This window comes from Aplidium turbinatum, chromosome 13 (assembly GCF_918807975.1).
Source record: "Aplidium turbinatum chromosome 13, kaAplTurb1.1, whole genome shotgun sequence".
Taxonomy (NCBI): Eukaryota; Metazoa; Chordata; class Ascidiacea; order Aplousobranchia; family Polyclinidae; genus Aplidium; species Aplidium turbinatum.
Genome location: NC_137484.1, coordinates 968601 through 991396, shown reverse-complemented (window position 1 = coordinate 991396; position 22796 = coordinate 968601). Strand labels below are relative to the sequence as shown.

The 22796-nt window shown below is 39.1% G+C and overlaps 1 protein-coding gene across 1 annotated transcript in view; it reads right to left on the bottom strand.

Annotated features, from left to right (window-relative positions):
• Positions 1-22796, bottom strand: part of LOC145782571 (protein spire homolog 1-like) — a 118033-nt gene that overhangs the window by 57671 nt on the left and 37566 nt on the right. Inside the window, exons 3-5 of the mRNA XM_082594382.1 lie at positions 21518-21643; positions 21006-21092; positions 637-789 (exon numbers count right to left, since the gene is read on the bottom strand). Of these exons, the coding sequence (XP_082450508.1) occupies positions 637-789; positions 21006-21092; positions 21518-21643 (366 nt within the window). The remainder of the gene's footprint in view (positions 1-636; positions 790-21005; positions 21093-21517; positions 21644-22796) is intronic.

Below are 22796 nucleotides of genomic sequence, written 5' to 3'. Positions count from 1 at the left end.
CTGGGTTTTTTTTTTTTTTCGGTTATTTATGGGTCATTGACCGATTTTTTAGCGAAATGTCCAAAAAAAATATAGTCAATTTGGTCAAAATGTCCCAAAAGTCAATTGGGCCAAAATGTCCGAAAAAAAAAACCACGTTTCTCAGCGAAACTTAATGTTGTAGCTAGTCAGGAACTGCAAATTTTGGTTTGTATCAGCTACTTGAAAGGAAATATTTTCAACAGAAAAAATGACCGAAATAAATATAAAATTATCGAATTTTTTCAAGTCATTTTGGACAAATGACCGAAAAGTCTCAGAAAAAAAAAAAAAAACATCTTGGTGTGGTCAGCTAAGAAGGGACTGTCCTAAAACGAAATGGCTAAACAAAATAATGAGTGACAGCAGGATGGGCTTGGGCATGGATGAGTTGATGTAGTTGGCGTGGGAGTGAGAGTTGTAGAAAGGGGTGATTTATTGAGTGACTGAAAATCGAAACCGTCAACGGATAAAGAAGAATAACTTTGCAATGTTTATGATTCCATATTAAAATTAGCTTAGCAAAAAGTAAGATACTTTGTAAACCCACAAAAAGTTGACAAAGCATCAGTCCTCAGTTAAAAACCACTGGTCTAGATAAAAAAAGCAATAGCTAACCTTTTTTAGCCTTGATTTTCTGTTTCTGATGTCTTCCATAAGCGCCTCAAATGGTATTAGATTAAAAGTCTTTGGTCTCTCCGTGGTCTTCACTTTTTGAAGTTTGGTCACTCCATGCCGCAGTTGCTCAAGCACTTGCATCCAAGTGTGAGCCTGCGAACATCGTTGTTGGTTTAACAATATGGCATACTCATTACTCATTGTTCAATGTTCATATATGACATTGCAGCAACCATTATGACATGATATAGCACAAAGATATTTTGCACTATCTAATGAACATAAATGGAGATCATGAAAATGACGCATCAATGGCGTTACAGATCTTCTTAGAAAAAATATTATGACATTTAATTACCAATTAGTTTAATTAATAAATCAACTGCTGAAATAGCCTATTCAAATTATAGTAATGTGGAATGAAGCACCTAGTTATAGCTAGCTGGCTGGCTTATAGCTAGTCGGCTGCATAGCCAAGTGGTGAGAACACTGGAACGGCAATCGAAAGGGCGCCGGTTCGACACCTCTCAAGAGCATGCGGCTGTGTCTGCGGCAGGACACTTAAAGGCATGCCTGAAGGTGGACACGAAGATTGGCTTCCCTGCCTTCCCATCCACTTAATCTAAATCTTCAACCACTGGGTGTAAGCCTGGATACGACAAACAAAAACCTAGTTATAGCTAGTACATACACTTGCAACAAGAATTTTCGCAACAGATGCACCTTTATTTTTGGTTTTGCCATATGCACTTAGTATGACACCTATCCTTGTTATTCGCACTTGATTCGCACATTCACATGGAACAGGTTAAAAAATAACAATCCAGGCCTCGAAACAACTTTTTTTTTCCGGTGGCCAAACGTGTCCGACTGAAGCAAGCTGTTCGGCGGCCAATCACAAGCACATGGCGGCCATCGCGACTTCGACACGCATCAACGTACAGTCTTCAAAATTAGCACATTTTTACTTCGGCAGAAACGTTGACGGGGCCAAGTTGAAATTGCCTCGGCAATTGCTGTAAACATTTATTACGAAACAATTGTACTAAAACACGTAAAACGAGAAGCGAAAATATACTAGAGTATTCTATCACGACCGCACTGTTTGATTTGTTGTGATGTAATAATACCAAAAGTAGCGATAAAGCGAGCAACAAGATACGCACGTCGCACGCTGTTACACTACAGTAATTCACATTAAATAAATCACGGGGAGAAAAGCAGGTTAGTTTTAGGTTGATTCAACGTTCGAGTCAGCGCAAATTGATTTAATTTTTCGGCGTGTTATATTGCGTAACAACAATGCCCAATAAGAAATTTACGTTTGTTTTACATTAATTTGACATCTAACAACGTTGAATGATCCATTCACGCATTGCCGACACTAATTTCGAAGACTGAATATATCGCATCAATAAAGTATATTGTGATGTCACTTGCATCCTGCTTATGTCAGACATCACCGTCCTGCTGGGTCAATCAATAATAACAATTCAAGCATAGACAGTGTGTATTGTGATTTATCGGGTGCTTTGGTTGCTTTCTAATCCTTTGTGATTATAAGTGGCAAAGTACTTTATTCACAAGGCCGTTTGCGTAAAATTTTTTCGGAACTTCATGGCGGACAAATGCGGCCGACGGAAGGGCGAGACCCGGCAGACAAAATGTTGATTTTTGTAGGTTAATCGCGACCATGGCCGCGGTGACCGCCTTCAGTTTCGAGGCCTGCAATCGATGGTATTAAGTCAGTTTTAAATTCACTCAAACTTTCTGCTTCCATTACACAACAGGACAACAAAAAAATTGGCACCATGGGTGAGAGGAATTTTAAAGTATTTTAATGCCCCTGATACTGAAAACTCACTGTTTTTTCGAATTGGCTCGTTTTCGAGATATTTGACAATAAAAGCATTTTTGAAATTATAACCCAAAAGGGGTTATTCACGAATCCCTCATTTTCAGCACTGTTTATCACTATGATACAATAATTGCATTTGTCTAGTTCGTGATTGCTATTGTAGGAAGTTCAAAACATAAGCAAGAATTGAACTAAACCGTTAACGAAATGGAGGCATGAATATTCAATGAAAATGGTTGTAAATTGGTACCGTACATCACAAGAAACATAGCTTAAACATCATGTGTTTATGAATATTGTATTGAAAAGCAGCTTTGTATTGAAAAGATAGGTTATATACTGAAATTAGATAGGGGAATAATTGTTTTTATTTTAATCTTACTTTAGCGCTGGAGTTTAAGGATACAATATTCTGTGACCTTGGCAAAAAAAATTAAAATTTCAGTTCAAACATTTTTCTGGTCTAGGTATTATTGTAAAACACAGAATAATGGTCATTTTGATTTGTGCGCATGCGCAAAAACGTGACATAAATGCAAACAGTTTGCATGAAGCTGGTTATATTTAAGCTGCCAGAAACTGACCAAATCCTGTCTCAAAAACTACTTTTCAAAAAATATTGTTTTGTAATGATGACTGATTTAACTGATAAAACGTCATTGGCTTCTGTTTTCAAAAATTTACTTTGCATATTCGATTCAAGCCCTTATTCTGAAATTATCATTCTGAAATTTCATCTGCTGGTTTCAGTTTAATCACGTAGATCGACTTGTCTTTGGTATGCTTCTACTGCAACAACCAATTGAAAATTTCAGGCTGACAACTTCTGCTCAAGATTCTTCTCAATCAGCAAGTTGTTGTAATGGATGGTTGTTGATGTGAGGTGGCTGTAGAGAAAGCTCAATCAATATACAATAAAGCTATAAAGCTCAAAGCTATATAAATATTGTTATTATTATTATTATAATCAAAAGGACAATGTGCTAATACTATGAAGTCAACTTTCAGAAGGTGTTTCTATAAATCCAATCACAATACACGGTACACGCTCTCTGGGCGAGACAAACTGGGGGATAACCACATGGGCGAGACCAAGTGGGCGACGAGCCAAGTGGGCGACGAGCCAAGTGGGTGACGAGCCAAGTGGGCGACGAACCAAGTGGGCGACGAGCCTAGTGGGCGACGAGCCTAGTGGGCGACGAGCCAAGTGGGCGACGAGCCAAGTGGGCGACAGCCAAAGTGGGCGACGGCAGCGAAAGTTTAGTTGTTTGGAACGGTGGTAGCATATTTAATTTATCTAGTTGCTTTGCAACGTAATGGTTTATCGTGAAGCTAAGAGCAACGAATGGCCAAAGAGTGGTTGAAGTCAGTTATGAACGGCCTAGGGTGACCCAAAAAAAAATAAATTTTGATTTTTAAACTTTTTCTTGTTTCTAAAGACCTCTGCAATATGGTCCAAAATGACACCTTGCCAAGTTTTGTTGAGATTGGTCCACATTTGACACCCTAACAGTGGGCCTGTACCACCCGTCGGGTCAAAATCGGCCAATCTGGCTGTATCTCAGCAACCGTTCAATCACTGAACGCTCTCTAACCGTTTTCGAAGCTTGTCAGTCGTTGCAAAGTCACATTTTCTGTTTTAGATCATAAAATCTGACGTTTTATTTTTACTTTAAAATACAATGGTTGAACCCTAGTAAACACCGGAATAGCCCGTTTCGGTGAGTTCAATTTGGCTAGTCTGATTCGGCAAGTGCCCTATGTGGCGAGAGCCCTTTTCGGCGAGTTCCCTATTCGGCGATTTTTTGAATTTTTTTTTTAAATTATCGGGTACCGTAGCCTAATTGTCGTTGCCGTTTTAGGGTTAGGGGTTGGGGTTAGAGTTAGAGGTTAGGGTTGGGGTTAGGAGTTAAGGTTAGGGTCTTATTTCAATGTTTAGCGACGTTAAAACCATGTAAAAGCGGCAATGACAATTGGGCTACGGTACCCGATAATTAAAAAAAAAATTTTTTAATCGCCGAATAAGCAACTCGCCGAAAAGGGCTCTCGCCGAATGGGGCACTCGCCGAAAAGGGCACTCGCCGAATCAGACTAGCCGGATTGAACTCGCCAAATCAGACTGGCCGAATAGTAGCAGACCCAGTAAATACAGTTCAAACAGCTCCTGTAGCAGGCCTCGAAATTCACGGCGGACATGTAAGCCGTCACAGCATGTGATGTCTGCGGAAAGCACCCTCTAGATCGATCATATTTGTCCGCCGAGAAATAACGCAGGAACTAGCGATACAAATCGTCATTGCATAGCACGAACAACTGTTGCAAGAATATAATTAGCGCGCATCTAGAAAATTTGAATACTGTATCTCTTAGCTTCCATTCAAGCAGAAAAACTTTCGATTTTTACGTTGCTTCAACGATTGATGACATTGAATCAGCGTAACAAAGGTGCATTAAGAATGGATGGGAGTACCGGTACTTCTACACTAATCACGCGCAACTTAGTTCAAGTCTTATGTCACAATGTCTGGCTTTGATCTCCGAGTATTATTGATAAGGCAAGGTTGGTTACAAAGTTAGATTATAAGAGTAGGCTACTACAGCAAGATGCAGCAAAGCTTAACTTTTGGTATTACAGTAAGAAAGAAAAGGCCCAGGGAAAATTCAAGTGAGAATGAGGGCGATGAACCTACTACTGGGAAAATTAGTGGTGATGGACGCACATATAAAAGGAGCAACGAATGTAAGGAAGTCAAAGATCACAACATATCGTTTACCTTTACCCCAAGCCATCAATGTCCGATCATCAAGGCCCTCGACAATATGAGTGACAACAAAAAAATCAAAATGAAGAGGTTGTTTGAAATCGCACATTTTATCGCTAAAGAGCTCGCATTTACGCTTTTCCCTCAATTAGTCAGTCTGGAGAAAAGACACGGAGTAGATCTCGGTCTTAACGACAAGCAGTGATCTCGTGGAGATTGGCGCACGTATTTGAAGATCGATACTATTGAAGCTCTCATGCGCATATGCCTGGACGGCCCCGACTGCGCTGATTATAGGCTAACTCCGAGCCTGCCATGATCTTGTGGAATACTGATAGCCTACTATTTTGGAGAGGCATCCGAATTATGGAGAGGGGAAAAAATAATTGTGCTTTTTCTAATGTTTTGTTTATTCTTTTCGTCACTTTCGCTCACATGACACAGAAAAATAAACCTAAAGAAAAAAGCCTAGTGAAGCTTTGCACATCAGAAAATAATAGCGTTAGTGTAGAAGTTTTCCTACTCGTGCCTAAAGCAAAGTGACGCAAGAAGCCACACGACCTTGTTCGGTGGAAGTTAATCAGGTATGTGGCGTATTATTTTTTTATTATTTATTTGCATCAGACACAAAGTCCATAGAATTCAAGTTTTTAACAATCATCATCATCATATTTAGTAGCTACACGGCACTTTGACTCTTCAAGCGCACCTCGTTGGTCTGATGAAATCCTTTCAGAGTGACTTTGCTGAAATTTTAAAAAGCCTAGACTGTAGCTACGGTTCTCAAATGGTGAAGACTTATCAAGATAAAGTGATTAAGTATGACGATCGACGTTAAAACTGGTGTGTCCGCCGTGAGACTTAATTTGTCCGCCGAGATAGCTGCTCAGACCGGACACGTTTGTCCGCCGTCAACAAAAACGAATTTCAAGGCCTGCTGTAGACATTGAAATTTGATAATTTGTGGAAGAGAGGCAATGATAGTTCTCACGCTGAGTTTCACGAAGCATGCTGCAATAGCGCTTGCTGTTTGATGTTAATTTGCATTGTGACATCATCTCGACACATTATTTTGCAACACACAATCCAGCCTCTGAATAATTTATTATAAACACTTGCAGTAGGTCACTAGGTCAGCCAGTGCTGAGATCTTAACTACTAAGTAGCTGGTTTAGTAGGTACATTAGGGCAGTGGTCTCCAACCTGTGGGTCGCGACCCCAAGTGGGGTCGCCTTAACTTTTCCTGGGGTCGCCACAACTCACCATATTCAATTTTTTACCGTTTCAATTTATTACCGAAAAAAAAGCCTGATACTTTTTTGTTCTAGTTCGCAACGTTTGTCTGTGTTTTAGAGCAGTGCTTCTTAAACTGTTTTAGTTTTGTTCACCCCTAGCACCTATCTCCAGATTTCATTCACCCTTATCTTTGCATCCCTTGTCAAACAATAAAATATATTGAAATTTATAAAAAACAATTAGTTTTGATTAAAAAATGAAAAAGTTAGAATTGATTTTGTTTTTCAAAATTCTCACCTGTTCACTGAACAGGTTGAACACCCGAAATATCCGCCCTGCTAGCAAGCTATCATCCATTTCTGATGGTTCACCTTTATTTACCCCTTTTGGTTGGTTCACCCCTGCAAAAATTGTATTCACCTTGGAGTGAACCATTCACCTGTTTAAGAAGCACTGTTTTAGAGTACAGCTTGCTAGCTCGTGTCGCAATTAAACCATAGTGGTGCAATAATCAAAAAGCGAATGGTTGGGATAAGTACTGTAGGACAGAGCAAAAGCATTCACGACGTTAGTTCAGACTTACTTTTTATTATTCAAGCTGACTCCAGAACAAGCGAATAGTTATTTATGCAGGTTTAGTTTGCAGAGATTATTTTCACCGGCTGTTTACGGTTTGCTTTGCAGCTAGTAATGGTAATTTGTAGCTAGTAAGTAAGCTAGTAAGTAGCTAAATTATATAAATATTATACAAAAATGGCAGCAAAGAATACCAGAAAAAGATCATATGACGCGGCTTTTTTAAAACTTAGTTTCACTAAATTTAATGGCAAACCAAAGTGTGCAATTTGCCAAGTTTTACCAGAAGAATCGATGAAAAAAATAAACTTAAACGTCATTAAGAAAAAAATCATCCAGGCTGCGTGGATAAACCATCTGAGTTTTTTTTAACGTAAATTGCAATCTCTTGCATCCTAAACCAGTGTGATGAAAGCATTTACTGTAGTAAATAAAGCTGCTGTATATTCTTCGTATGTCGCCTCTTATCAGATTGCAAAGCAGAAGTAAGCCCATACAATTGGAGAAAAATTGCTGATGCCAGTAATGAAGGAAGTGATGAAAATCATTATTGGAGAAAAAGAGAGCACAAAATTGGATTCAGTTTCACTATCAGCTACATCAGTCATCATCGGCGTATGAGCAGATCTTTCCAGGCTAGACTGGAGGGCAGGAAATCATCAGCCACTCAACAGTCTCGTCGTCCAGGACCCTCAGACCATGCGCACCGTGTGGAGGCCGGTGGGTTAAGCAGTGGTGGATGACATGGTCTGCAGTCTGTTCAGTGGCACCACACTCATATTCTGATGAAGGAACCAGGCCCCACCTGTGCATGTCTGCGCGAAAGCGGCCGACGCCAGTTCGCAGGCGGTTAAGCCTGACCCATGCAAGCATTGCGAGGGGTGAAGAACAAGCACCTTTTTGTGGTTCCTCCCGTCAGTACCATATCTTCAAGACAGAAAAAAATATGTAAAGCGAAGCTTGTCACACCCAAGCAAACCAGGCCTGAATTCAGAGCAGGGTGGATAGGGAAACGTCCTTCTCAGGGCGAGGCAGCCCCTCTGTCGAAAAATACCAACGACCGACCGTCCTACAGCTGAACACCGAGGGAATTGCGGCCAGCAAGCTCAGCTACATCAGTAAAACGTAGGATTGAAGATATGTCCAATGACGTTCTTGACCAAATTGTAATTCATGTAAATGCTTCTCCATGGTATACAATTCAATTAGATGAGTCTACCGATCGCATTAAAAGTGCAAATCAAATGTTGAAATAAATTGACAATTTTGTTTTCATGAAATCAAGTTCATGTGTTAATCGAAACTTCTTAAAAACAATGACTTTGGAATACTTTTCTGTAGCCACATTTCTCTGTAATTGTGCATACTTACTCGTAATATTTAGCTTCAGCATTACTTGAAATATTTTTCTCCGTATCGGAAAACAAAATGGGGTCGCATGGAAATGCTGATTTCATTTTCATTTAAATTGGGGTCGCTTCTTAAAAAGGTTGGAGACCACTGCATTAGGGTGTTGCAGGCGCCCCTCAAAAAATCAAACTTTATCAAATTCACTTCTACTTCTAAATGTCAACTCACATCCTGTAAATGAAGAAATTGGTGTTATTTTTATATGTTGTTGATCAATTAACACTTGTATTTGATTGTATCATATCCATACTTTAAAAAGTTTGAAAAAATTACTGCCTATGTCACTGGTTTTGAGTTTTCTTGCAAATAAACTATATCTTTGAACACATAAATTTATAAGTTCTAGGTAATCACTTCTTAAGAACTTGGTTGAATCCGGATATTGCTTCATCTGATAAAAGAGTAAAGATAATTCTTCTCGATTGTCTTTCAATAACGCGTTATTTTCATGTGCTTTTGGTATGCAGAAATCATCTGGCGAGTTGTAATCTCAATCATTTTCAAAGTTATTGTGAAATCGCTCAAACACAGAGATGTTAGGGTCTTTGCTGCTTTCAATTTGGAGATCACTTCAAACTTGTCTCAGGATTACTTCACAAACGTGATAACTGCATGCTACCCAAAGCAAACTCTTCTTACTGTCATTCTGCAATTCTATACAGGCTCCAGTTTTGTGGCCAGTATTGCTACTAGTCGTGTCAAAAACCATACCTTCAAGGCAAGCCCTGTAGTTCCAACTATCTAAGAGCTCTGGACTGGCATTTACAACTAGCCTTCCTGCAGCTTCTGAAGAGCGTGTTGGCAAATGTGGAATACTGAGTAGTTTTGCACCACCTATTATATACCTGACAGCAGTATAGGAACCCGGTCAACTTCTTTATTGGGATCTTGCAATGAAGCCATTAATTTGCCATCCCAGCAGATGTTGCTAACTTCATGGGGTGACCAAGATTCATTAATGTATTCAGTTATCTTCAAAATAGCCTTGATTCTTCCGGAATGGCCCGATTCGGTGAGTCCGATTCGGTGAGAGCCTTTTTCGGTGAGAGCCCTATTTGGTGAGTTTTTTTTTTTTAAATTATTGCGCGCCGTAGCCTAATTAATTACACTGGTCTACACAAAATTTCAGGTTTGGGTTTTGACAACTCATTTTAGCTAATTTTGGGGCGCTGAATCCGAAAATGAACTCAGATTTTTTCTATCACATCACGTTTTTGAGATATGAAATATCCCTAATTTTTGAAAAAAGTCAATTTTTGCCCCCCCTCTGTTGTCAAAACAAGGAATTCTGATGCAATAAACACTGTTTTACCTGCAATAATCTAGCTTTAATTAGCAAACAAGCATTCTATATTATATTCACACAAATTTGCGTTGTCTTTATTAAAATTTCATGCCTTAGAATAAAAAATAGGCATGCAAAAGAGCAACCATAATAACATCAAACGCTACATTATGCTGACGAACATGTCGATAGGACAGTGACAAGCTATTATCTGAATTATAGCCTACAGTTCACACAATATGCACATTGACATTCCAATGGAGTGCAGAAATTCTGAAGACACACAGAAATAGCAAAGTGACAAAATAAAGATTGACTCAAAGGGACTTGGGCAGGGCGAGTTCAGAAGCAGTCAAAAAAAGAGCTTTTATAAAATATGAACTCTTCACTTATAAGCTTAAAAATGCTCTTTTGAGGGACTTTCTTTTATGGGCAGCTTCTGGAATTTCTCTTTTAAAACTCCAGCAATAGTCGGCCATCATATGACAATCCCACCGACCTTGATAACGTTCCTCCATAATTTTAATGTCCTGGTGGAATCGTTCACCCTGTTCTTCACTAACTTTCCCAAAGTTTTCTGGAAACTCATCCGCATGGCTCTTCAAATAGTGAACTTTGATGCTCATCCTGCATCCCAAATCTTCAAAACTAAGCAGTAGTTCCCTTAAGAGGTCTTTATAATTTTCTGCTTTTCTGTTTCCCAAAAAATTTCTCACAACAGCACCGAAAGCATTCCAAGCTCTAGCCTCGAATGGCAACATTGATTTTACAACATTTTCATCCTTTAACAATTGCCTGATTTGTGGTCCATTGAAAATCCCAGCTCTTTTTTTCTCTTCACTGAGACCAGGAAAAGCATAACATATATACTTAAAACACTCTCCTTCATGATCCAAAGCTTTTACATATTGTTTCATGAGACCAAGTTTGATGTGAAGAGGAGGCAAGAGGATCTTTTTGATATCAACTAACTGATCACGTATGATATTTTTGTCTCCAGGTGTCAAGGTGAGCCTGGGAGGCCACTCTTTTTTGTTCCAGTGCTGATCCTTGGCCCTGCTGTACCAGTAGCATAGGAAACATGGGTATTTGGTGTAGCCACTTTGTTGCCCCAACAAAAAGTTCACCATTTTTAAATCTACACAGATGAGCCAACCATGCTCATGGTACTTTAACTTTTCAAGAACGGATTTGATGTTCTGATACTCTTCTTTCATTGTCACCGAATGTCCTATCGGAATAGAACCGTACACGTTACCATTGTGAAGTAGAACACACTTCAAACTTCGTTTAGAGCTATCAATGAAAAGTCTCCATTCGTCTGCATCATACTGTGGTAATCCCATTTCTAGAAGAAGCCCTTCTATATTGTTGCAATAAACGAAATCATTGTGGGAAGCAAAATATGGAAGCAGTTCTTTTTCTCGTTTGCGATAAAATGTCACGCTTGTACCAGCTTTGAGAAGTTTCCTTTCCTGTAGCCTTGATGCCAATAACTCCGCAGATTGCTTAGGCAAATACAAATCTCTCACTAAATCATTTAATTCCATTTGATTAAACTGGGAAGGCTTGTCCGACAGATCCTCGGGTGCTGGTTGAAAAATTTCACTTTCTCCTTCACTAAACGATGCTTCTGAAGAAGAAATAGCCTCTTCGTGTAGTTCTGGAAGTGATGTAAATACTGGCAGTTGCTTTTCATCACTGTGAGGAACTGGCCGCAATGCCGAATCCAGATTTGGATATTTCAAACGATGTTTACTCTTTTTTACCCTTTCACACTAACAAGACAAAAATAACAATCGTCAACATGATTTCGTTGCTCTCGCCAAATCATGGGTATTCCAAATTTCATTTGTGAACCTTTTCTTTGCGACCAACTTCTCAGACATTCAACGCAGGTCTTGCACACTTTATGAGGAGCCCAGCTTTTGTCCTGGTCTCCCAACTTGACTTTAAAGTAAGCAAGATATGCCCTTTTTACAAACGTGGTAATATTGCATTGTTGAGACTTCAACATGAAGCATCCACAAATGTAACAAAATATATCCGGATCATTACAACATTTTCTTCTTTTGCTGGAAGCAGACATAGCTTGAGATCAAATATAACCTTTCTTTGTTAGTAGTTTTCTAAGAGCAAGTTTTTCCACAGAAACACCACTATACCAAAAACTCTAACCGACTTGAACTCAAACTTATAAAGTATGAAAATACCTTTTCCTTCTACAAACCACTTTTCAGCTTGAACTCTGATGTTGGTCTGTACAATGTACATGTGCTTTAAAAAACTTCTAAATAAATCTTCCTTACTAAGCAAGAATTTATTACTAAGTCAAATCTACTCCCACCAGCTGTCTTCCTACGATATTCCATCTGCACAGAGATAGCAGCTGACCCACAGATGACGCCTGAGAAGCCAAGACAGGGAGTTCAAGCCAGCATGGAAAAACTCAACGCTACCAATCTCCACTATGTCCTATTACGATTATCATAACAGGAATTTTTTTTTATTTTAGAGGAAATCTGAACCAATTTATGAATTTAGTGTAAAAATATCTCTATGTTTGAAAGTTTACAGCTGTCAGAAAATAATTATATTTGACATTTTACTGCACTAAAAAGGGTAAAATTGGTCAATTTCATAAAATAATGGCTACGATAGAAAGAAAACTTGATGTGATAGAGAAAATCTGAGTTCATTTTCGGATTCAGCGCCCCAAAATTAGCCAAAATCAGTTGTCAAAACCCAAACCTGAAAAAAAAAGTTGAAATTTGTAGACCAGTGTTATCATTGCCGTTATAGGGTTAGGGGATAGGGTTTTTGGGGTTGGGGGTTTTTGGGGTTGGGGGTTTTTGGGGTTAGGGGGTTTTTGGGGTTGGGGTTTTTTGGGGTTAGGGGGTTTTTGGGAGTTGGGGTTTGCGGTTTTGGGGTTTTTGGGGGGTTTGGGTTAGGGGTTTTAATTAGGCTACGGTACCCGATAATTTTCAAACAAAAATTCAAAAAAAAACACAAAAATCCCCAACCCCAAAAACCCCCAACCCCTAACCTCTATCCCCTAACCCTATAACGGCAATGATAATTAGGCTACAGCGCGCAATAATTTTAAAAAAAAACTCACCGAATAGGGCTCTCACCGAAAAAGGCTCTCACCGAAACAGGCTTTCACCGAATCGGACTCACCGAATCAGACTCACCGAATCGCTCACCGAATAGTAGCAGACCCTGATTCTTCACCTATGAGCAGTTGCAGGGTGCAAATTTATCCAATTAATTTCTCCAGAACAACTTTGAATTAATGAATGGATGGTTGTAGATAATGCAGTTGGTGTTATCTTCTTGCATATAATACTATTAGCCACTAAACCAAGTCATTGCAAAATATCGTGGTGAGCAAAATTTGTTCTTGTTTTCATAGTATTAATTATCATTGCCGTTATAGGGTTAGGGGATAGGGTTTTTGGGGTTGGGGGTTTTTGGGGTTGGGGGTTTTTGGGGTTGGGGGTTTTTGGGGTTAGGGTTCGGTTAGGGTTCGTCTTCGTTTAGGTTCGGCAGATGAAATTTCAATATCAATACTGTCCATTAAATCTTCTTCATTGTTATCATCAGTTGAGCTCTCAAGAATGACGGTTGTAATGTCTTCTTTGCACTTCTTTTCCTTTTCCATTCTTTGTTTCTGTACTGCATTTCTCCATAGCTTCCTTTTTACTTTTCGTTGGAGTACTTAATCGCTTCCACCCATTGTCGCTTCCCTCGTCGTTTGCATGCTCCTTAAAAATTCTCTATCCTCTATTGGAATACGTTCCATTGCATCTCAAGGCCAGAAGGAAAAGGTCAGTTGTAGATTGTCTTTAAACGCTTTGATCCGTGCAGGTTGCTTTCCTTCATTCTTTTGTAGTATTCCAGAATCCAGCTGAGTTTTGAAAATCACATTGATTTCATCGTAAATTTCACTATTTTCTGAGCCAATTTTATTGAGCGTAGTGTGGGAACTGGGAATGTTACCTTTTTTATACAATATCAGAACATCAGTTGTTGTCTGCTTAGCTGCTTGTGTTAACAATTCTCTTTTAAATGTGTTTATTGAAGTTTCTTCCTCAATCTCTTCAAGGAAAGACAGAAAGCTAAGAATAACTTGCCGATATGTGGGAAGTTTGCTCCTCTTGATTTTTGGTCGTCTTTAGTAGGAGATGTAGACAGAAGGAAACGCATTTTTTCTAATTGCTGTGTTCCACTGGTCATGATAGTAGATTATAACACACAGTGTCTACACTACAGTACTAGATTATATAATGTAAACTTACACAAACATTAAAACATAGGCATTTGTTGACACCATTGCAGTGTGATACCTGGCTAGGCCTAAAACATAGAAAACTTAAGCCAAAGTCACAGACCTTGACTGCAATGTTTCAAACTCACTGTAATAACATAGTATATATAAATAAGGATTATTCAAAAATGGAGTTATCGTATTATGCAATATGCATTGTAGCATATTTCATGACTTGTGACATAAGAAAAGTGTTGTGAGTTTGTTACAGTAGTGTAATACCAAAATTAGACTTACCAGAAAATTAACGCGCTAGCTAATGCCTACAATGGTAGGAATTTGGTGATTTTGTACTAGTAAAATTCATTTGTAATCTGCTCACTCAGTTTTTCTGCAATCTGAATAAAACTCCACAAAGGGTCCTAATATGCCAAAAAGAATACCAAAAAAAAAGTAGAGCTGTTTTTGACCACATGAGGGCGCCTGCAACACCCTAAGGTACATGCATTAGACATTTGATTTTTTATTTATTTATTTCTGTCATTTTTTCTGATGAAAATATTTCCTTTCAAGTAGCTGATACAAACCAAAATTTGCACTTTCTGACTAGCTACAACATTAAGTTTCGCTGAGAAACGTTGTCGTGTTTTATCAGAGAAAAGTTAAAACAGACAAATGTTTCTTCAACGTTCATCAGCGAAACTCAACCTTGCAACACCCGGCCGAATTAACTATATTTTTTTTCGGACATTTTGACCGAATTGACTATATTTTTTTCGGACATTTTGCTAAAACATTGGTCAATGACCCAAAAAAAAACAGCGCGCAATTAGTGTTCTAGAAGCTATGAATCGTATGTGTGCAGAAAACCTAATGTCTCACAGAGACTTGCTATTAACTTACATTTACAATGTTGTATGTGAAAGTACCAATAAAACTTTAATGGACAGGATCCACCACAGACTATGTGGGACTTCTCAAGAGGCATAAGTCATAATTTTAACTTGGGCACTTAAAGTCAACTGATACTTTTTAATCCGAATGCTCTAGTCTAGACGGCTTCGTAGCCACATCAGCAGTTTACAGAACACATTGTGACTGACAGTCATCACTAGGGCCATTCTTTATGACCTAAAAATTGAAAAATATGACTTTATTTTTTAGAGCATCAAATTTATGCTAATCTCCGTGTCTAATGCATGTAACCTACCTACCAAACAGAGACTGGATTGTGTGTTGTAAAATAATGTGTGAAAATGATGTCACAATGCAACTTAACATCAAACAGCAAGTGATATTACTAGACTACAAAAAATAATGAAATGTTGCTTCCAATGCTTTGTGAAACTCAGCGTGAGAACTCTCATTTCCTCCATTGCACAAATTATCAAATTTCAATGTCTACAGGAGCTGTTTGAACTGCATGTACGAAGTTACTAGGGTTCAATCTTTGTATTTTAAAGTAAAAATGAAAAGTCATATTTTATGATCTAAAACAGAAAATATGACTTTATAACTTCTTAAATTGACCCCGTAGCAACGTCGTTGTTTCAATTATCGGTTTGACAACTTTCTGCACCACTTTTTGACAACTAACTGTTATCGAAACTTTCTGGACAAGTTTCGATAACAGTCAGGGAGCGTTCATAACTGACTTCAATCACTCTTTGGCCATTCATTTGTCTCTTTTATGAGGGGTTTCTCTTAAGCTTCACGATAAACCATGACACCGCAAAGCAACTAGATAAATTAAATATGTCACCACCGTTCCGAACGGCTGAACTTTCGCTACCGTCACCCACTTTGGCTGTCGCCCACTTGGCTCGTCGCCCACTTGGTCAATTGCCCACTTGGTCAATTGCCCACTTGGCTCGTTGCCCACTTGGTCCGCCGCCCACTTGGTCTCGCCCACTTGGTCTCGCCCAAGTGGGTTTCGCCCAAGTGGGTTTCGCCCAATTTGTCTCACCCAGATGTTGTGTACCGCACAATACACACCGCCACACCAGGTAGCATTCATGTGTAACGTCATGCGGTCTTCTGTGATGCGCTAGCTGGGAATTCTTTTTCAAATATTTGTTCAACTTTGTGCATTTCTTCAAGTATTTGTGCTTAAAGACGTGGTTACTGGTTAGGCATTTGTGTGTTTTTTTTTTAGGCAATTTAACACTTACATATGTAGTTTCATGTCTCTTTAACGTCGTACCTCACATATTGAATGCCACAGCGCTTTTTGTATATCGATTGCGAGCGCGGCTCTGAGCATTCCTAGCAGCTTTGAAAACCTTTAAACAGACGTGTCTAGCGTCGAGCCCAGACACACAAATACACACAGACATACACAGAAGGAGAGAAACAGAACGATTAGTTGTGGTGATGAGTTTAATTTATAATTTGAATTGCGTTCTATTCCTGGAAAGATGGTTGCAACCCTTCAAGTTTATGTGATGGTGTAATGGATTCATTTCTACAATAAATTTATACGTATAATCAAGAAGTATAGACATTGTTCTCTGTTCATTCCCGCCACACTACCGCGCTCGGAATGTTGCTGTAGAATATATCCACAGCTAGGTATGGGCGGATAGTCAAAGCTATACGACGTCTGGTGCACATGCATGGACTGTTTTTTTCTTGAAAACTACAATATTCTCTTGATCGGTTATTGACCCAAAAGTCAAATATGGAGAACTTTGGCTCCACAACTTTTGGTTAACCTGTATAGCAACGAAAGATCAGCCAGCTTGACCCTAATGTATAGCCAGCCAGCCATGGATTTTGACTACCTTGACCCTACTAATACTGTATCCATAGGCAGTATAAACAAATGATATTCCTTTTCAAGTTCATTTTGATTTGACTTGCCTAATCTGCATCACCAGCGCTGCCATGCATCACCTGGTTAAATAACCTGTGACAATTTCAGAATTGCCTTTCAGCAAGTTTGACTGCAGCTGCCATTAACTCTGCCTTCACATATTCACTCGCACTTGCACAATCGCTCAGGCTATCTTTAGACTAACTTTGAAAACAGCACGTTGCTGTCAAACTGAGTCCGTTAAATTCAAAGTGTGTTAAACCGAAGTCCGTTAAACTTATGGTTGACTGTATAACAGTGTATATATATTTTTGGAGTCGACTAACACATCAGTGGGGTGGCGAAGCAGATAAGGTGCTCGCTTTCCAATCATGCAATCCTCGTTCGAATCCCGGCTTAAGCTGGTTGTTGAAAAACACCACTCACCTCTTCCCAGGGTGTAATAAATTGGGTGGGCGTAGTTGCTGAAGGAAAGGCGGCCGAGAGAAAGGAACTGGCCAGTGGCCACCCTACTCTCGTTAGTGCCGAAGGTTAGTATAATGAGAACCTTATCTTCTCATCCTCCGATGCTTGGATTCAAGTATGAGACTCACTTTTAGTCTTTTATCTACCTTTTACCACGCAATATCCTGTTTGCATACATACAACATATGTTTCGACACCTAGGGCAGCGATTGCCAACCAGCAGTCTACGTACCAAAGCTGGTCTGAGAATATTTTTTGATAATTTGCATAAAATAGGGACATTATTTCAACAAGTTTCTATAAAGATTTGCATTCAAAAATGACAAGTAACAAAATATACAATGGAATTGGATAGTACCGGTATAATTATTTATTGTTCAAAACTAGGGAAATGATGTAAGACTAGGAAAAGAAACCAAAGGAAAATGAAGCAAATGCAAAGGAAAGTTTATTGATTTCAAGCAGGCGCTTTGTTCATTTTGAGAAGGATGCAAGAAGCATACATATCAAAAAAATTCACATGTAGCTCGTTGACTAGAGAAAGCTTTTGATTAAGTCCCAAGGAAAGTGATGGTGCTGGTAAGGGTGGTGACGTCAATGTATGAAGGTGCAGGAACAACAGTGAAAGTTGGTTCAGACCATTATTCCAGCGAACAGTTTGTAAAGGTGCGTCTACACGATGACTGTTTTCTTGCTTAAGCTAGCCAAACTTCTTGTTTCTTTAAGTTAATCGCAGTTTGTGCCGCTTACTTTTAAGAAAATGGGAGAGTAAGCGAGCCGTCAAGAAAAAATACGCTCCAGAGCGAAAAACTGGGCGCTTAAGTGAGTTCTCTTGCTTAGAAATGTTTTTTCCCGCCAAAATCTCAGGTCTCCTCTCAGCTCAGTATCCAGACAGGGCAGGGCGGTATCGTTAAAGGATTTCGTTAAGTTATGATCCCAACCCGTTCTTATTAATGTTGCGGGCTGAACTGGCGGTGACCGTACTCGAAATAGCCCATAGAAAGCACAATATTTTCCAATTTCAAATCGAAAACAAGATCTCAGCAGAAAACCATTGCCATTGTACATTGGGTAATAAAAATAGCGGAAGAATGATTTTGCTGGTTGTTACCAGTCACCCACGCTGACACGAAATTCTGTTTCCAACATTTCAACCTCACTGAGGTGTCTGAATGCTTCAATAAGCAGTAAATTGCGGGTTTGCATCCTTCGCTTTTTGCAGCATTTTTTCCACAACTTCTGGGAAGCCATGATTGAAAGACTGCAACAACTTCAAATGGTTAAAGAACAGTCAGTTGCTTGGTCTACTCTGCTGTACTTTAGCGCAAACTGCTATGCTTTGGCGCGAACTTTTTAAAATGTGACGTCATTGGGGATTAGATACTCACGTGACCGCGATTCAAGCGAGCAAAATCTTCGTCGAGGTTGCCAGTGTAGACGAAACGAGTTTAATCACTAGCTTAAGCAAGAATTTTTAAGCAAGAACACTTTCTCGTGTAGACGCACCTTAAAAGTCAGAGTACACCAAGGATCAGTGCTGTCACCCCTGATATTTGCTATCGTGGTTGATGTTGTGACTGAAGGGGCAAAGGAGGGCTTGCTGAGCAAAATTTTGTAACAACATGATCTGCGGCGGCCTAAAACGCAAGCAGAAGAAGATAGTATGAAGGGATTGGAAGAAAAGTTTGGAACAAAGGGTATAAAAGTAAATTTAAAAAAACAAAAATAATAGAAAGTATGGTTGTAGGCTAAAAAACAAAGTGGACCAATGTGCGACATGTGAAAAGAAAGTAATGTAAAACTCGATGTAATGGGTGGAGGAAATGGGTACATGCAAGATGTGCCAATAGAGGAGAGCTACAGCACAATTGGAAAGGTGTTTTGTTTGTGGGAAATGTAATAAAGAAGGGTGTTAGATATAATCGAGACAAAAATTTTTGACATGGAACTGAAATAATAGCAGACTACTGTTATTTGAATGATTAGATAATTGGAGGCGGTGAATGCAAAGCAGCTGTGACAAGGGCAAGAGATGGAAAGAAAAATGGGGATGTCTTAAAAAAACATGGAAAGAAAGAGTGAAGAATGAGGCAAAGTCAAACTAAACGAAGATGTGATGGACAAAACGAGATGGAGAACAGAAGGGAAGACAAAGCAAGGAAAGAATAGACCACCCCCACTAAATGAGACAAAACCGAGTTTGGATGATGATGATTAGTGTCATAGGCGCCGACTTTTCAAAAAACCTTGGGGGGGGCGAGAAAGGTGATGACGCCATAACCATGACGCTATTTTACTCAATTAAAATAATCTTGTTTATATTGACACCTAGGTCGCAAACCGAATTTATTAGAACCGCTGTTTGAAACGATTAGTTTTACGCATGTAGTACGAGTAGTCGTAAAGATTTTGATATTGTTAGCTCATAATTAGAACAATTGGAAAACAAGCCGATTCATTTCTTTTTTGCTCGAGTGAATAACAACGATCAAGACAGTGAAGTTATCGAAATAAAGCACAAAAAATCATGATCTCAAGCAGAGTGAAAACCCGCTTTCAGTTTTATTAACCTCGTTTTGCTAATTACTTACCTTCAAAGCATCAACAACGGCGAAGCGTTTTCTCTTCTGTTTTTTATCGAAAGTCTTTATAGTCTTTTATTGAATACAGTAGGCTATATATACTCGAGTATAGGTTGAGATGTTCGCAAGTGATTTTCACCTCAAAAAGACAAGTTCAACTAACACGGGACAAGCTGTTGTCTCCAGCTCGGCAGTTTTCAAAATGAACGCAGTTATGCTGCGGTAAAATCATTGTCGACATAGATTACGGATTGTGAAATCGCAAAATGTGAAGTAAAAGTTTTGAATACGTTTATTTGCAGTGATTCAAACTTAACTTTCAAATTTATTGATTTCTTGTCAATTCTAACCTGTATGCACTTGTTGAGCAATATGCAAAGCTCACGACACAAAACAGCAGAAAGAGCTGTTTTAAGAGATCAATTTTTTAAATTGCATGTAGGATATAATCGTTCTTATTACGTAACATTCCATAATCGTTGAAGTCGATGTCAAACCTTTGCGGCCGCATAAAACAATGATGCAAGGTTAGCTAAGTGATAATAGCGGTAAGATACGTCGTTAATGCAGGCAATACCTGCGACCAAGACCATTAAACACCTTTTCTTTTATCGGTTTTAGATTTAATTCTCACACATTGCGAACAAAACAATGCGTTCTGTTGAATCATAATTGATCTCACAGCGGGAAGACCGCGTTGAAAATAGCGCGTCTAATTTATCTGGTTTACTTAATATTGCGTGAATAGTTACGTGACTATTCCAGCAGCGTAAGTTACTGTACCATCTACTTTGAAATTTCACTACCGTATGAGAAAGCCATGTGATCGCCGATCAACCGCTGTTTTGCGGGCAAAAGCAACGTAGGCTGGTTTTTGCTTTCGGCATTCTGTAAGTCCGTTTAAATTATCTAAATCTCTTTCGCAAAGTGTTTTATCTTCAAAACACCACTTGTAATAACCATTTTTGTTGCCCCTCAACCATAAATTTACGGGGGGCACTGCCCCCGGACCCCCCCAGAAGTCGGCGCGTATGATTAGTGTTGGCAGACGCTTTCTGCAAAAAACAGGATTTAACACACCAAGTTCAAATAATGCCAATATCATCTCACCCATTCCACAAAATTCAATTTGGTGATGTCATCGTCATTTCTATCACAAGTGCAGAGTGCATCGTCCGTAGTCAACTTGAACAAACTCTGAAAAGGCAACCAACACAAGTTGTTATACAAGATTGATTGGATAAATCTTTATCCTCGGACTGGGAAAGCTTCATGAGAAAGCGGTACCGCCTGGGGAGCGTCCATGAGTCTCCATGGTCTGTTGTTAGCGAATGTCCTGGAGACATCTGTACCACCCTTAAACCTGCGTTTTTCTATGTGTTATCACCAGGGCACCAATATGTACAAGGATAAAGATCAAAACAATCAATGGTGCATCACTAGAACTTGATGCTTTAAATCTGAGCTGTCTAACATTTTCCATCAATTGACGCATCCCATCCTTCTAGGTATGTGAATTGTGAAATCCAACGTCCTTCTACTATAAAAAGTGTAAAAACTGAAACAATTCTGCCACCAATACATGAGCTTGAAATGAAAGTGTAAAACTTTAATCACTTTACCTTGTCAGCCATTGCTATCTTTGTCAGAAAATGACCAAGTTCTTGAGCTTCAAAGATGAGTCCCGCACAAACAGATTGATAGTGCACATTGGGTGACAGTCTATTTGGCAAGTGCTGTTCACAAAGCTGCAAACACATATGTTTAAATTAAGTTAATGCTTGAGTTACTACGACCCATTTTCATTTTTTAAATAAGCCATTTGTTGATTTTATATGATACTTCAAATATATCTCATCCAGTGTTTACTTTTGCCTTCAGCCTGTAAGTTAGTACTGTTCAAAACGGACTGTTCAAAATATTTGCTTTACATCAAAACAACCTTTTTCACAAAAAGATGCTGCAACTCAAAAACAATCAAAGAATTTTTGATGTCAACAAAACTTTTGAGTGTAATGTAAAGGCAAACCAAACGTGGTAGGCTATAGGTTTCATCGAAAGGAAATATGTTTGCAACCGCCTAATTGGTCAAGTTCAACTTCGATACGGTAGCCTAGCACCCGGCCAGCAAAAATAGTCATTTTTACATCGTTTTAACGTCGCCAGACGTTGAAATTGTGTACAAAAGGGAACTTATGCTGACCAGGTATAGGGTTGTAACTGAGAAAAACATTTACAAAAACCATTCGATTTGTTAAAAGAACCCAATTAGCCTAACAGTTCGTATTTACATTTATTCAATGTCTGAATATGTTGAATCACTCAGTTGGCCTATCGTTTTTCTTTCCATTGATTTTACGTTCTGAACAGCATGATTCAATGTAAAAAAAACTGTTTTGCTGACTGGCGCTTGTAAATGCAATGGTCATTTTGCCAATCAATTGCAACACAGATTTGCTCCAACAGCGCTTCATGATTAACAATAGAGGTTAATGAGATAAAGTCTCAGCGAAAAAGTGCCAACGAAAAAAGACAGTTGCCAAATAGCCTTTGACATTAATCAACTAAGTCAAAACCTAAGTGGCAGTTTAGAATGCGAATTGTTTAGAAACAGAAGGCGTCGTTGGATTTTCAAAAAATCTCCGAAAGGGCTTTCTCCGAAAAGGGCCGTCTCCAAATCGGGATTTCTCCGAATCGGACTCTCCGAAACGGGCCATTCCGCATTCTTAATCGGACTATCCGAAACGGGCCACTCCACGTTCTTAATCGGTTTAGTGCAGTGGTTCCCAATCTGCGGACCCCCTGGGGGTCCGTGAGAAAGCATTTGGGGGTCCGTGGAAACCTTGATAAATTTTGGAAAAAAAAAAACTTTGTTGTGTGAGCCCATTGCGTGAGCCCATT